The 15,940-nt window shown below is 38.9% G+C and overlaps 1 protein-coding gene across 7 annotated transcripts in view; it reads left to right on the top strand.

The window, feature by feature from the left end:
* Nucleotides 1–1,352: 1,352 nt before the first annotated feature.
* Nucleotides 1,353–15,940, top strand: part of LOC125904240 (myocyte-specific enhancer factor 2D homolog) — a 36,997-nt gene continuing 22,409 nt past the window's right edge. For all 7 annotated transcript variants that reach the window (XM_049601522.1, XM_049601521.1, XM_049601516.1 and 4 more), the window contains exons 1-3: nt 1,353–1,549; nt 10,416–10,814; nt 15,426–15,629. In XM_049601522.1, coding sequence (XP_049457479.1) covers nt 10,761–10,814; nt 15,426–15,629 — 258 coding nt within the window. In that variant the 5' untranslated portion in view covers nt 1,353–1,549; nt 10,416–10,760. The remainder of the gene's footprint in view (nt 1,550–10,415; nt 10,815–15,425; nt 15,630–15,940) is intronic.

The raw sequence follows: 15,940 nt of genomic DNA, 5'->3' as shown, positions 1-15,940 counted from the left end.
CCACTGGTGGACTTTGAAACTTTTATGTGTCATATAAAAGGCGGTTGCTAACAAGTGGTTAAATCAGACAACAGCTTATCATCATGCCAAACATGACTTTACGGCATTGTTGCTGTGGCGATGTTAAGTCATGTGACTGTAGGGTAGTTCTTTATAGCCTTACATTAGCTTTTTACATCTCTGGCGATTGCATTTAGGCTGAAAAAAAATCATGAAAGTGGTGTAAATTTGTTTAGATTAACTTGCTGAACGATACATGTAAGTACCATAAAGTTTTGTTTGCTCAAGTTATAATCAAAAATCCAATGGTTTGTCCAATTTTCCAATTGTTCAATCCAATTTTTGTCGAGGGAACCACTGCGATGCTAACTTCTATACTGGCCTACAAATTAATGTCATTTCTGCACCCCTCCATGGCATGACATAGTGAGGGCCCGCGAGATGGATGCTGCATTTGTGGAAATCGAATTCATATACTTTCAATATATCAGTTGATATTATACTTGTGTGGTGCATATTCCAAATAAATTTGTGTGTAATCAAAATTATATTAATTTGGGAAGAAGATAGAGGCACCTGTAAGTCATTTTGCCCCAGGGCCCTCTAGCATGTTAATTCGGTCTGTCTTGGATTATAAATGAGTCTGCAGAGAGGTGGTTTTATGTGAGATTTTATCTGTTCAGTAGGCTTAAATAGTCAGAGTATACTTACATATGATGATATAAAGATATCATGTATATGTGTTGCCCTATATTATATAAAGTACAGTGTTTGATTGTATTGCAATGTATTTCACACATATTTTAGACCTCATGTCTGATCTAACTGTTCTTATGTCCCCATATTTACTCTTCATGGGAACATTTTCACAAGACGAGCAGTTGGAATAAATCATTCCAGCAGGCCATTGTATGATGCCATAATGTCTGATGGCATGATGAAAGAAGGTCTGGGAGAACAATTTCAGACGCTTAACGCCTCACAACACTCAACATTTCTCTCCATAACAACCCTAACAGGCCTTAGCGGGCGGTTATTCGCCGCTTTACAGGGCTGTGGTGGTTACAGACGTGAAAAACAAATGGCCTAGCGGGCTCTCTTATGGAAAGCAGGCAGGGCACAGTGGGGCTACAGTGACATTTTCCCCACATGCAAAATCATGCAAAAGGTAAATACTGAAGCGGAGGGATACAAACACTATTGCAGAACATGGCCGTCACCTCCGTCATGTCCTCTCGCAAGGACCTGCCCACTTTTGCGACACTGCACTCTGATTGGACGAGCGGCTCGCACATCAGCTTCTTATTGGATTTCCAACGGGTCAATCATGGGCTAATGTCAATGACGTCTGTCGTACACTGGGTACGGTGTATCGCCTGGGTGGACAGTATAGTTACTTCAACATTAAATGGAATAAAATGCCGCGGATTCATGTAAATAAAGACGTCGCTTTAGTGTAATTAATTAACTGTTCTTAATTAAGACGTTAAGACGTCCGTAGCGCGCGACGGCAGGCCCATTTTCGGCTTTTTATCAGCAATATTTCAGGGTAAGTGGAGTGATACATTTCCTTCCTGCGTCTTTTCTCCTCGCTCAGGAGCAGACCTGCTTGCTTTATGATTTAAATATAGCAAAGTATATAGGCAATACTGTGCTGATTTATTTTACACAGAGGAATGGCGTTAATTTGAATACACAATGTCCGTAATGTGATTGAAAGTAGTGCGTGCTACAGCTCGCACAGTCGAGTTATATGGAGAGTGTCAGGAAGGTAATGGCTGTCGGTCGACTCGTAACTTGAAAATTGTGAAATGGCCTGTTTAGAGTAGCTCGTCCTTTGCTCTTTTAATCAAACCCGGTTGTGGTGTTTTGACTAGGGGTATTTGGTCTGCTCAAAATCAGGACACACGGTTTAATAGCAGTATTAGCTCCCAACCTGTCAAATTAGACCCTGTAGGATACCTGCTGTCTGCCGTCAGTGGGCCTACTCAGTCTCCAGACTCCATCTGTCATGTTTGTAGGATACAGCTCTGAGTCCTGCTCCCACTTTGATTAAAATCATTTTAACCCCGTGTGGACTCCACATACAAGATCTAACATGGTCAGTACTTTAATGACGTTAAGGACAAAACAAACATATAAGAGACCCATTGTTCAAAGCTAGTCATCCAGCTGCTTTCCCCCAGCCTTACTCTTGACAAGAGCCTCCAGAAAAATGATAATATTTCCATGCACTGGTTTGAATTTGTGTGTGTAGTGACATGGTGAGATTTTGTGCAGAATACACGCCAGTATTTCCAGATGCCAAGGGGCAATGCTGATGGCAGGCGAAGGGCATTTTCATGGCGTTATTTAATGTACTGTTAAACATATATCATACGAGCAACCTTAGTCAAATTAGGGCACCGATTATGGTTTAACATGGGGCTGTGTGCATTCAGTGCAGTGGAAATCAGCAGCCATGATTTTCTGTGCCATCCCAGGGTAGATACCAAAGCTGTTGGGCAAGAAGTAGGCCAGTTTGACAGAGTGATACCGCCACTGTGTGTGCCATCCCTGCAGATGGATTCATATCAACATCTGAAGGTAGCACTGTCCCAGTGATTAAGAGCAGCGATGACACATTTCAGCAATCAGCTCTGTACCAGTAGCATGTTTATTGTAATGAGTGGTTTGGATTTGCTGCTGGATCTGTATTCTTACGAGTCAAAGCCAAGTTCTCCATGTCCCAAAGATTCCTGTCTCTCTACTTGCCTCAAAGCAGGATCAACAACTTGGCTGGCCAGAAATCCTCGCTACAGTTTCATCAACAGAAGTATTTTATTAAAATGCTTGAAATAACAGTGTTGTTGAAACTTGCAGTTCCTATGGGCAGGACATTGAGCTGACAAAGCTGGGAGTGGTTGCCAAGATGAACAGAATTAAATCAACCGAGGGTTTCTCAAAGTCAACAACAGCAGTTCCTTAAGACTACATTCAGATCTTGAATTGGTTCATCTGGGGTATGGGAGTTTGAATTTTTGTTTCTAGAGTAAAATAAAGCCAGACGCCAAGTGGCAATGCATAGACAGCAAATCAAACAATTGATGATATTTGTTGATTTAACACAGATGTCTGTTATAGAATACAACCATTCAATTCATTTTGAAACTGAAGTAAAGACAGTCGGAGAGAAGAGACCAGAAAAGAGATTTTCTAAAATGACTGAAATAGACTTAAAAGTATTAACTGAAAGCAAACACTTAAAATGTACAGTTTGCAGTTAATGCAGTTGCAACATCTTTTATTCCACGTGTCAGCCCTCTGAGTTGGTTGAAATACTTCTCGAAGTGTCCAAAAAGTTGTAATTTATTTCCCAACTTCTCAAAGTTTTACCAGGGTGACAATATTTACTTTCCTCATTTCTCCTTTTGAGTCTGTCAAGTGGAAGAGGTACAATAAGACCTCTGGGCTTTCATTTGATTTGTCTTCTAATGGTAATTTTATTGCAAGGCATGAGGGGAAAATAGTCCAAATGCTGAAGAGTTAAATGAGACATGAAAAATGTGTTATTAAAATTGTTTAATTGGTAAGGTATTATGTTTTGAGGTAATGTTTTTTGTGCAGTCAACTTGTCTAATATTGTTTATTCTGTGGTGGTCACAGCAGCTTGTTATCGGAGTGAGACTTATTACACAACTCCAACATGACACTTTTAGACACAACATTCAAGAAAATGATCAGCATGGTAATTGACAATGAAAACAAAAGTTAGGTTCAGCTCTCTAACGCTCATAGATGGCATTTATGGATCTTTCATCATGTTCCCTTTTATTGTCAGGTGAAAGGTTGATGCAAAGTCAGAAGACTACGTTAGTGCACGTCAATGCTGTCCATCTTTGGGGAGTGGAGATTGAGCCATTAAGGCTGTTCTAAACCCCTGTCAGAGCCATGGATGGGCAAACCCCACTGCACGTCACATTTGAGGCTCCGACCATTTATCTCAGGGCTTTGGCACATTTCATTGGCTAGTGCATAATCCACTAAAGGTCACAGCCACTAATTACACTCCTCCAAAACAGAGAGATGCCTACTCTGAGCTTGATTGCGCTCTCCTTCATCAGAAGAATATTCATGGGTTGCATAACCATCACTTGGATGATTCAAATAACGTGCGTGGCTCACTTTACTAGAGTGTCCAAATGCATGCATGATGAGGCCAACCTGGTCCAGTCAAAAGTTATTAATTTACCACTATTATACACTTATCTCTAGTGTCATTAGATCGACTTGTGAAGTGTCTTTTCTGCTTCTTTGGGTTCCCGTATGTCACACAGCGAGTACAGTTTGGCTGGATGCAGGGCTCAGTTTTAGCCAAGCGGCGACCTCATTATCTTGGCGTCCAATCAGTCCTCCGGCCAGCTTCTAATTGAGCCATCAGCGCCTTAAGGGGGAAGAGGAGGGATGAACGTGTCAATTACAGTAATGAGAGGGCAGCCATGCAGAGGGCAGTCAGGGAGAGGGAGGCTAGACAGAAACCTTGCAGTGTAGCCCCATTCTGGTCAATTCACAACTAATCAAAGGTAATATTGGAGCTTGACAATGGCAAAGTTACCCTCTCACAGTGGGATATTCCTACATGTTTTTTTGTTTAGATTTGGTGCCTTACAGTTGCAGCTAATGAATGATCTATGGTGATGCCCAGTGCTGCTGTGATTACAGATATAGTATAATGTATGAAACCACACTATACATGAATCTGCCTTTTGAAGTATTGTTAGTTTTGCAGCCTGTCCAATTTAATTGCCAGTCTGTATGTTGTTTGATAATGGACATCATTAAGAGGCTTTAACCACTTTCAAAGTCTTGTATCTTTGCTGCCATTACACAAAAGATTTGTATAAACATCTTGTAGCATTTGCTGTCTTCAACATAAATGTACTTTTCTGACACTATAATGTTATATTCAATAAACTGACTAAGTAGGTCTGAACATCCTTGCATTTAGAGGGTGCGTACATGTTTTGAGCTAGTAGAGGCTATTATAAACTAAGGTGGCACCTAACGATTATTGTTTACTGATTAACAATTCTTAATCTATATTTAATCTATCAACTCATTTATTAATTCTTGTAAAGATGTTTTTTTCATTGCTTGACTAATACAATGACAATTTACCCTCAAATAAATATAAAAAAATATTTAGTCACCTCCCCCTAAAAACAATGATAATGGCAATATTTTATACAAATGTGTCTAATTTCCACGTCTCTGCTGTATAATAATGATAATAATAATAATAATAATAATAACGATAATAATCGACCCTATTTTGTTAGGTTCCTGACCAGAGAAATCCAGGACAGCAAATTCAAAAGGATTGCTGTGACACATAGATATATTTTATCACTGGCAGCCATTTCCCTGAACTGGAGAATTTGTATTTTTACTTAAGTACTTGACTTAAAACAGTCTATCACTGGAGTAATATGCAGTCCAGATAATTAATGACAATTGTATTTTTTGCATCAGTGTGGAGCAAGGGAAATAACTGAAACAATTTACAGTAGCAACGGTCTGTAAGTTAGTTTAAGCCATTTTCTTACTCGTGTATGGCCATAAAGGAAAACAGAAAATATAAAATGGCCGAATTACTTTTAGCATGGGCATGATAAAGAAACACTTAGAAAATCAATTTTGAGTGACTACACTAAACATGTTCCTCAAGTTCATAATCTTAATATACCATGCTTGGCAAAAAGTAAACAGGACGGTGCTGTCTTGCTGCTGTCTTGGCAAAGCGCACTGGGATGCTTTCACTTGAAGTGTCTATGCACAGCAGTTGCAAATCGACGTATTTTCATTATTGATGATGTCAATATTTCACTTCAGCCCAACTGTACACTGCTCAAACAATTAGTAGATAGGCAAAAAATGGTTTAAGTTATTTATCATGCAAGAATACCAAAGATTCACTTTTCAGTAGTCATGATTTGCAGCTTTTCTCGCAGTTTATTGTGTATCTTATGGGTTTTTCACTGTTGGTTAGACAGAAACAAGATGAAACAAGACACATTAGGCTCTGGGACATTGTGATGGACATTTGTCACTTTTTTTGTGACTTTATATAGATTAAAATGCATTGGTCAATAAAATGTCAAAAAAAATAACTAAAAAATGTCAGTGTCGACTTTGCGGGGGTCAGAGTGCCCAGTGTAGTTGCACAAAAAGCCCTTAACCCAAAGTAATAGAGTTTACTAATATACAGTGTGACAAAGAGAGGTGAGCATATTCCTCCATGTGAAAAGCTGGAATCCAAAAATGTCTTTCACCTTTCACTATTTTTGCTTAACAATATCTGATATTTGACCTATTTATTGACTAATCAATCCAGCTGTAGTTGCAGAACTGATAGTCACAATGACCAGCAACGATCCAGCTACAATAAGCTGACTTCACAGGAAATGCCCTTTTAACCAACCTGAGTCAGTTGTAACGCCTTAGCACCAAATGTTGTGTAAAGTCTGGAAATACATTAACATTTTCTCTCCTGATACTGTTACTGGTTCCTAAACTCACTAAATAGAAATCAGTGGAGTCATTTTTATGTAGGGTAACTCGAGGCCAGGAAATGCTATGGCCACTGAATGAAAAGTGACAGTGAAAATACTGAATTTTTATAATGACATAGACTAAAAAACTGTATTTATGGTGGATGGTCACCTCATGGCTGACACCTGATCTACGTAATCAGGTCAGTATTTGTACTGATACTGATCGGGCATATCAAATTGGTGTGACCCCCCTAAAAAAACTAGTTAGCAGGCAGACAGAAGTCAAAATGGATTGCTAAAAATAAATACGGGTGATACAGAGGGCTGAAGTTTCATAAACTGCTGTTGATGTAATGCATGGCACTGATAAATGACACTGAGATTTTCAGAGTTGAATCTAATATGCTGGATTTTATTACAACTTCTGATTAATTCTCAAGCTGGACACTCTGAAGTGTTGAAGTGTGGCTTGTGGAGGCCCCATGTGCACTCCACTGGCATTTTCCAATTTTTTCCGTCTGGCCTAACAACAGTCCCTCAGGACAGCACGGACATGGAGGGTCAAGACTGGAGGGAAAACTTAACACGACTGGGCTGAGGCTGTGTAGGACGAAGAATGGATTTCTTTTAGGGGAGCTAATGTATTTAAGAAATGTAAAAGTCTTGTTTTGTTTCCAGTTTTCGCCTCAGCAGTGTTGTCTCATTTTCACCTCCAGAGCTGTGGTTGCCCCATCAAACCAGTTCATATCCCTCTCCCGTGATTCAGTATATTAAACACCCCCATACTTCAAGTATGAAGTTAAATAAAATGATGCCTAATTTAAAGGTAGTATTAGAGCTGTGTTCAAAATCATAGTGGAAACAAACCACTAACATTTGTCAGACAATTCAAATAGGGCTACAACCAACTGTTATTTTCACTATCAATTAATCTGACAATTATATTGATTTATCGTCTTGTCTATGAAATGCCAAAACATGAAAAATGCTCACTAAGACTTCCCAGAGCCCAACATGGTATCGTCAAATCAGAAAAGCAGGAAATTCTCACATTTGAGAAGTTGAAACCAGTTCATATGTGGCATCTCTGCATGAAAAATTAAAAAAATCATCAATCAGTTATATAAAAAAATACTGCAAATTATCTTTCTGTCGATCTTCTAATTAATTGCAGATTAATCAACAATTCTTTTCAGCACCAGAACGCTTGATTAAATGCACTAGAGCAGCCCTCCTAAATGCAAAGCGTCAGCATCACACCTGAACAAGTTTAATTGTTTAAGCTAGAGTTGTGATTATGAACTATGCAGTGCTACTGTACACTTAAATCACAGCTATTGATTATATTATATATATTAATCAGAATAACTCCATCTAAATGGTGCCACTAAGCCTGTTACCCCGGCAGGAATATCACTTCGGAAACAATTAATCATTAGACTGAGGAAGTGTGTAACATGACAGTCACCAGTTTCTTTTGTCTCAAATCTGTGTGTAACTCATGCAGAGGTGGCAGAGCTCTCAAGGCTTTTCCTATTCATCATCTGTACATTTTTTTCATCTCTTATTCATAACTCTCAGCCCTTCATATCAAGGAGGATTTCAAAGTATGTCCAATATAAAGATCACCAAACAGTGATTCAGTACAGCTGACAGTACAGCTACAAAGACGTGTGAAACCCTTATCGTTGATAATATTCCACATAATGACGACGTGCAACTTTTGAACTGCTCTGGGTGAAGCTGACAATAAAACCTTAAGTTTCATATTGTGTCTTAATTTCTTTCATGTGTAAATATGATCTAAAACACTTGAGCCTTGACTTTTGCAAGCTCTTAAGCTGCCCATACTGAATTCAGTTCACTGAAATCTTTTATAATGTAGCCCTGCTCTGAGTTTCCTTCAAAAGGAAAGTAGCGTTGCTTGTTTCAGTGTGATCACTGAACTGCTCTGACTGTTTTCTTGTACCTTCTGATGACTCACAGGTTTAAGTCTTAGCATTAATGATGTGTTAATCTACTCAATCAATTAATCATTTAGTCAAACGTTAATCATGAATTTCCAAAGTGATGTCTTCGCATGATTTCTGTGGCTGTAGATTGTTATGTGGTTATAAGTCATCAGGTATAGAGTCACATAAATATATATACTAGGTTGGCAAAGGTGGAATTGTGCATTCTTGGCTTTTTTTTTAGTATGAAATAGTGTACATATATATGTATATAGCATGTGACGATATGAATCATACTGCAATCATTAAAACTTACATTTGATTGAGAAATTTTTTTTTTTTTTTGCATCACCGATACAACACATATCTTTTTTTAGTGGTCATTTTTTGAGGTCGGTGCATACGCAGCCTGTTTTTGCAGAGTCTGCCGTTCATTGTTAGTCGTTCAGCAGTCTCTGTTGGTGCTGTTTGACACGATATTCACCATTATTCCATTCCTTTGTAGTAAATTTATAGGATGATAACAAGGAATTTTTAAACTGTTTAACACTCAAGTTTGTTGTTGGACATGAGTTAGTAATCCACTAGGTAGAATGTAGGTGATTGTAGGTATGTATGGAGTGATTTTGGACACAGCTAGTGAAAAGCAAAAGACTCCTCACATTTGAAAAGCTTTTTCCCTTTAATATTTGACTCATTAGCCCTTTTTAGATAGGAATTGTGCAGATTTGCAGGAAAGCCCAATCAGTCTTCTTTCAGCATTGGCAATATAAAAGCAAAATCGGGGAGTGCGGTAAAATGCCACCTGCCTACTTTTGTTCATACAGAATGTGCCTTTTTTGGGGCAATGGGGGATGCGAGCAAGTAACAAAACGTGTAGCTCAGCGTGTGATGTAAACAGTGACATGCCCCGCGGGAAGCCTCAGTTGGTCAGTCCTTAGGCCATTCTCTTGTAATTCGGCCTGTCCTTCAACGTCCCCGTCATTTGACGGTTAATGGCCTCTTCATTTGCGAGGGCGAGGAGGGCGCGCAATTCTTTGTCTCCCCAGTTGCTCATCTTTACAGTGTCATTCAGGTTTGCATTTCCCTCTTGCTACTAGCTGTTTGACAATTCCTGCTATCAGCTGTTTCCTGTTTATCCACCGCCAGTGGGTCGCACGTGCGGCGTCATCAACAGCTCCTCCCACAAGTCATCAACAGGCCCTCCCATGGCGGAAGGGTGCCTCGTTCTTTTTAAACCAAAAAGGTTCCGGCAACCTGCCGTCTACCCTATGAGGCGGAAAATTGGGCATCTCGGATCAATTCGCCGAAAATCTGGCAGTGTAAAAGGGGCTAGTGTTGTCATTGATGAGATTGACATTGGTCTGACATTGAAGCCTAACTGTCTTTTTCAATACATGATAGTATTACCATGTAATGTTTGTATTGTATTCTGATGCTGTCATTTCGTTTAGATTATACCGTTAGTAGTTTCATGGATCATGAATATATTTGTTAAAGATACCTGCCAATTTGACCAATTTTCCTCTTTGTTAATAGACATATCATCATATTAAAAGGTGCATCTTGTATATGGCAAATCTAAATTGCCGGACCTCATTTGATATTTAACTCACCTCCTAAGCATGTATCGAAGTTATCTTGACTGAATTTTCCAAGGCCATTAGAATAACATATTTAGATTCTTAAATCAGGTGGTTTTCTTCTTTAATGTGTGTCTGTGACCCCCTGCTGTAATAATCAGACAGCAATGTTGGCCCTGTGGGTTAAGGTTAGGCATTTTATTTCTAACATGACAAGAATATAATGATATATTGATTTACGAATACATAATCTCCATCAACTGTTATCATCCATTTATTTTCCTCACACGTCCTGTTTTGATGTTTGTGTGATATTTGAGTAACCTTTCTGTCTCTGTCTCTTGCAGGAGAGGAGCGACGTCCTCCTCACCACAACAGCTGCAGGGAAGTTTGTCACTTTTGTCCCTGTTGAACAAAGGATGAACTGAGGACCTCCGAGCCTCAACATCACACATCTCTGCGGCGCCCACACTTCACTCTCGCCACCGCGCCAGTAAGAGAAGTCGACAGTGTTGCCTCACCACACCTGGGCAGAGAAATGTGTGTGAGCGTGTGTCCTCGGATGCATGACTGTGTCTGAGTGTTTTTGGGCTGAAGTAAGAGGTTGTAGGCTGCACTTCCTCTCTCATCCTCTGAGAGGCGCTTCTCCACTTGACTGACTACGACGTTTGTCTCCACAACTGCAAAGCATCATGGGTAGGAAAAAGATTCAGATCCAACGGATCACTGATGAAAGGAACAAGCAGGTGAGTCTGAAGTTTTTATCCGTTTCTCTTTTCAGTGCCTTAAATCAACATTACAATTAAGAGAGATGCCCCAACAATCCCTTTTGCATTTTTGTTTTGTGAAATCACAGTTACAGATACTTTGTACAGATACTAATTTTCAACCAGCTTTGTACCATAACAGTGTGGATATTATGTGTAAATGAGCTCTGGTAAACTTCCCTCCATCTTACCAGCGCCCAGATCGCCCTGCTCAAATCCACTGAATGAGGCATTTCCAGTCATCCAACAGATTTTTGCTGGCTCGGGCTGTTGCTCAAACTACAAATTGTACTTCCTTATTTTTGTATGTCCGCCACCACAGACACGTGACTACAGAAGCGGATCGAAAGAGATGGCTCTCTGTCTCTCTCAAACACAGATTTAACTCCAATTAAAATGTAAAACCAGGCAGTGCTGATCAAATATAAACCAAGCATATGTTACTGTATTGCTATTTCTCGTCTGAAATGTTTTCAGAAACATATTTTTAATGCACATTTTGTCTGTAATACAGGAATTTGTGAACAGGAAGTGGGTGCCATACTGTTTCCTGTATTGTAAAACAGACAAAAAATTCTCAGCTCTAACGGTAAAACTATGCAGAGCTGATGAGACATGAACCGTGATTCTGTTACTACTTTGCCTACTTTTCGCCTCCGATTATTTTCAGAAACATATTTTAAATTCCTGTTTGCTCCCAACACTGTATTGTTTCCTGTCTCAAAATGCCCAAGCTTACATTATGTCACCGTCAAGCGGTGACATTTATTGGTCTAGCATGGCACAGTGCGTTCTGGTAGTTGTAGGTTTTGAGCGGAAGCAAATGACACAGCCCTTTTTCTGTGTTTTCTGTGGTCACTTAGCACCAATTTCAAAATTATTTGCGTCCTCCTACTGCATTGACAGCCCAGTTTTCAGGGTTCTCATGGTCATGGAAAACCTGGAAAAGTTATGGAATTACACAATAATATTTTCCAGGCCTGGAAAGTCATGGAATTTGTGAAAATCATCAGATGTTTTGGAAAAGTCATGGAATTTTATTGTGTGTTATGAAATTGTTGGTAATCTTCCTTGGACAAGTATTGTAACATAAGGGCAAATTTGATTTCTGTAGCTGTCGGTGATAGCTTGAATATGAATCAGTGTGTGGCATTTTGTTTACTATCACATACATTTCTTTATTTTGCTCCCCATATTCTGTCTCTCCCTTCATGTATGCCAGCTAGCTGAAATTATGTTTGAATATAGTTTGAAACTGATAGGTTAAAAATAGGCAAGTGGGGCAAGAAAACACATGTTTTTTTAATCATGGGTCCATGAAAAGTCACGAAAAAGGTTTGAAATTTTGTCCATGAAACAGGGTTGGAAATGAACTTTCTTGTGCATGTGCTACCGTGGCTGATGGATTCCAAAATCGGCCAGCCGCTTAATAGGTGAGCGTTGTTTTCTTGGCTGGTTAGTGAAGCAAATCAAGCAGCCACTTGCATATTGCTAATTGCCAACCCTGCCATAAAAATGTGTGGAACCCTGATTATTATGAAAAGACCACCTTTCCAGCACACCACACTTAATTTTATTGATTGAATCAGAGTAGTGTGCTACAGGACTCTTTGTTTAGAAATGATCAGATAAAATCAGACTGTCTTAGATATTATGAAAATGTAACTGTTGTAAGACATTTTATTAATTTTTGTAGTGCTTTAAAAACTGAGAAGTTGTGTTCCCCAGGCAGTATAGTGCAAAATTGATTTTTTTCTAAAATTAATGCCATGAATTACATTTTAATAAAGACCATTTTAAGTGCTGATATTTTAATGTATTCTTAAAATATGGTCTTCATTTTTATTAAAAGGCTCAGAGATTAAAAGAATCGTAGTATCAACATATTAAAATCATAAGTGATGTGTGCAATTTAATGATGTCACACGATGTGATGTGATTTTTGGTGCTGAGCTTTTCGTTATCACTACAAGCCTGAGACTTCAGGGGTTTTGCTCATACTGAAGCTGCTATATTATAGTTTTGGTGTCACGCTTGCAACAATGCCCCATTTCACATATACAAATATTCTGCAGTGAAAGGTCTCAAATACTGTACTGCAGGATGTCCTCAAAAATTTGCCTTTTTCAGCTCCATTTGTTGTTTCCGCTCTCCTCACACGTCTTCACTGTGTGAGGCTGCCACCCCACTTCACAGTAGGGGTGGTGTTGGATGAGTGATGAGAGGAGTTTGGGTTCTGCCAAACAAAGTGCTTTGTATCACTGCTGAAAAGTTCAATTATGGCTTCATCACACCACAGAATATTTTGCCTCATGCTCTCAGTCCTCCACATGTTTTTTTTTTTTTTTCTTCCAATATTCAAGCACACTGTCATGTGTCATGTCTTTTTCTTTCTTTGGGCCTGCCTACCATGCAGTCCAGATTTGTGAAGTGCTGCACTGATTGTCGTTCTTTTAGATAGATCCACAATCACAGCAGCTCCCTCACAGTGGCGCTTGGTTTCCTCCCTGACCAACATCTTTCTTGTTTTCTCAGTTGGGTCGGATGAGTAGTAATACAAAATGTTAATTCCACATTTTTTCTTTCTTTTTCTACTGGTTATCACACTTTTTTTGTGAACCACCTCCTCACAGCTCTGACTGTAAGCTTTGCAGACGAATCTTGAAATCATTTGGACAGTAAATACTGAAAATGTTTAACTTTGTATCATCAGTAAAATTGTTACGATGCAAGACATTTAGAATTGGTGTGCAGCATAATGTTGCTGATAGTCTCACTGAAATATGATTAAAGTGGTGTTAAATGAAGTGCTTATCCATAGTCAGCGTTTATCCTGCAGTAGATGGTGGTCAGCAAGTTCCCAGTTTGGAAAAGCAGTCACGGAAGCTAAGCAATGTACTGCTGTTGATAGGGGAAGCAGCAAAATGTATTTTAGTCACCCAAAAAAAAAAAAAAAAATCAATATATGTTCATATTTAGAATATTTTCACTGCTTCACCTTGCTGTCATTGAAGCCATTTTCTAGGCTCTATTCAAAGCCACCAGACTGCATTTACAGAAAGTAATTTTACCACGCAGAACACAGGAGTTGCTGGTCTAACACTTCCTCACTCAGTTTGGCTTAGTGGCAAATGAGCTGATTGAGGCAGCAGCTTCTGTGAACTGCAAGGTAAAATTACTGGTTTTATGAAAGGAGTCTGGCGGCTTTGACAAGTGCTTAAATAACGGCTTCAGCTCCTCATCAGAAAGGGCCGTCTGATAGGAAGGTTAGACGGCCTCTACAAACTGGGGGCGTGCTGACTGCCATGTACTGTAGGTAATACACTGATTATGGTTAAGTATCTGATGCAACCCCACTTCAAAAAATCTGAACAATCATTTTAAGTTACTTAAAGCATCTCAGTGTTCTGATTTAATGAACATAATTTAGTTTGAACTCAGGTTGTAACTGCCTACATCACCATGGGAAATTAGTTAAAAAGCTGTTATGGCGGAAGAGTTGGCCACCAAGTCATCTGTGCTTTTGGCCTCTAATTTAGGACTGACAATAAACCTATTTCCATTGATTGATTGATTGATTGATTGATTGATTGATTGAAATCTTTATTTCGAACATGTGAGAAAATAAAATAAATAATAATAAAGTAAATAAATAAAAGTAGTAAGCCAAACAAACAACAACAAAAACCAAACAATTCCATCATACAAAATTAAGATAAATATCAAAGTTGCTTCTGTCAACGTGCTCGAAAGGGAGTAGGAAGAAGAAATACTTATTTAATCCTACCCCTTTTTACTATATGAAATTTATCACCCTCCAAATTTGTCGTTATACAAATATACATATATCTTTAATACTATACACATATATTACATCATTAATTTTATTTATTTATTTAATTAGGCCACTATGTAAATCTTAAGTTGAACCAACGCTTGTACTGCATGCACAGTAGGTTTGTGTGGACCACATCTAATGATGATGGCAGCAGCAGCAGCAGTGGGAACTCAAGAGAATCTAAGCTATGATATAGCTTCAATGCATATAACTGGTTGTTATAGCATTGAAACCTGTCAGTGGGGTATAATTTTAAGAAACAATCACTGACTGGTTGTTGCTTAAAAGCCAATGTCTGATGCTATTATTTCTTTGTGCTAATAGTCAGGAGTCATAAAAGGTCCACAAAAACAAGGATGCTTCATTATGGATGCTGAAAACTGACTCTGCTGTTTTTCAGTGATTGTTGAGACATCCAAAGAGCACCAGAAAATACTATTTGCTGGATATGTTACTGTTAATGTGTCTGCCAGTAATGTGACTGCATATATTTTCTTTCATTACTAGGCAACTGAAAGATTATTCATAGGTCACCAACATCTTCTCCTGAATTGTGAATTATTGCTGAAATATTTTATCTCAAAGACCTGAAAAGACGGGGAAATAGAGGATCGTGATCAGAGAAAGTTTTACAGGAAAAAAAATTGAGCTTTATTTATATTTAAGGGTTGTATACTCACATATCCTTTTGTTTTTTCGCCATTCACTGTCCTGTTTCTCCCTCCCAAACTTCCTCTGCTGTTTTCTCTCAGGTGACCTTCACAAAGCGAAAATTTGGCTTGATGAAGAAAGCCTACGAGCTGAGTGTGTTGTGCGACTGCGAGATCGCTCTGATCATCTTCAACCATGCAAACAAGCTGTTTCAGTATGCCAGTACTGACATGGACAAGGTCTTGCTCAAATACACAGAGTACAACGAGCCTCACGAGAGCCGGACCAATGCAGACATTATCGAGGTAAATCCATCACATTGATGGACATGTACTAATGCTGGAGTTTGAGGTCATCTAAAAGAAATATTCCTGTGTTGCCACATCTGCTGTTACAGGGTGACTTTGCCCTTAAACAGAGATAAGATGCCAAGTAGTATTTATGGATGCTAACAACTTCCTCTTTAAAGTAGCAGCCAGTAAATTAAGTATTGATGAGTGTATTCAAACAGTAAACAAGTCAGGCATTGCAACGAAAATGCCAGTCCTCCCATTCATTTGAATGTGCACAGGTCAATTCAGGGTGTTTGTCATATGCACAGTTATATTCTTCCTTT

This window comes from Epinephelus fuscoguttatus, linkage group LG17 (assembly GCF_011397635.1).
Source record: "Epinephelus fuscoguttatus linkage group LG17, E.fuscoguttatus.final_Chr_v1".
In the NCBI taxonomy this organism is placed as follows: Eukaryota; Metazoa; Chordata; class Actinopteri; order Perciformes; family Serranidae; genus Epinephelus; species Epinephelus fuscoguttatus.
This window is presented reverse-complemented; position numbering and strand designations above follow the sequence as displayed.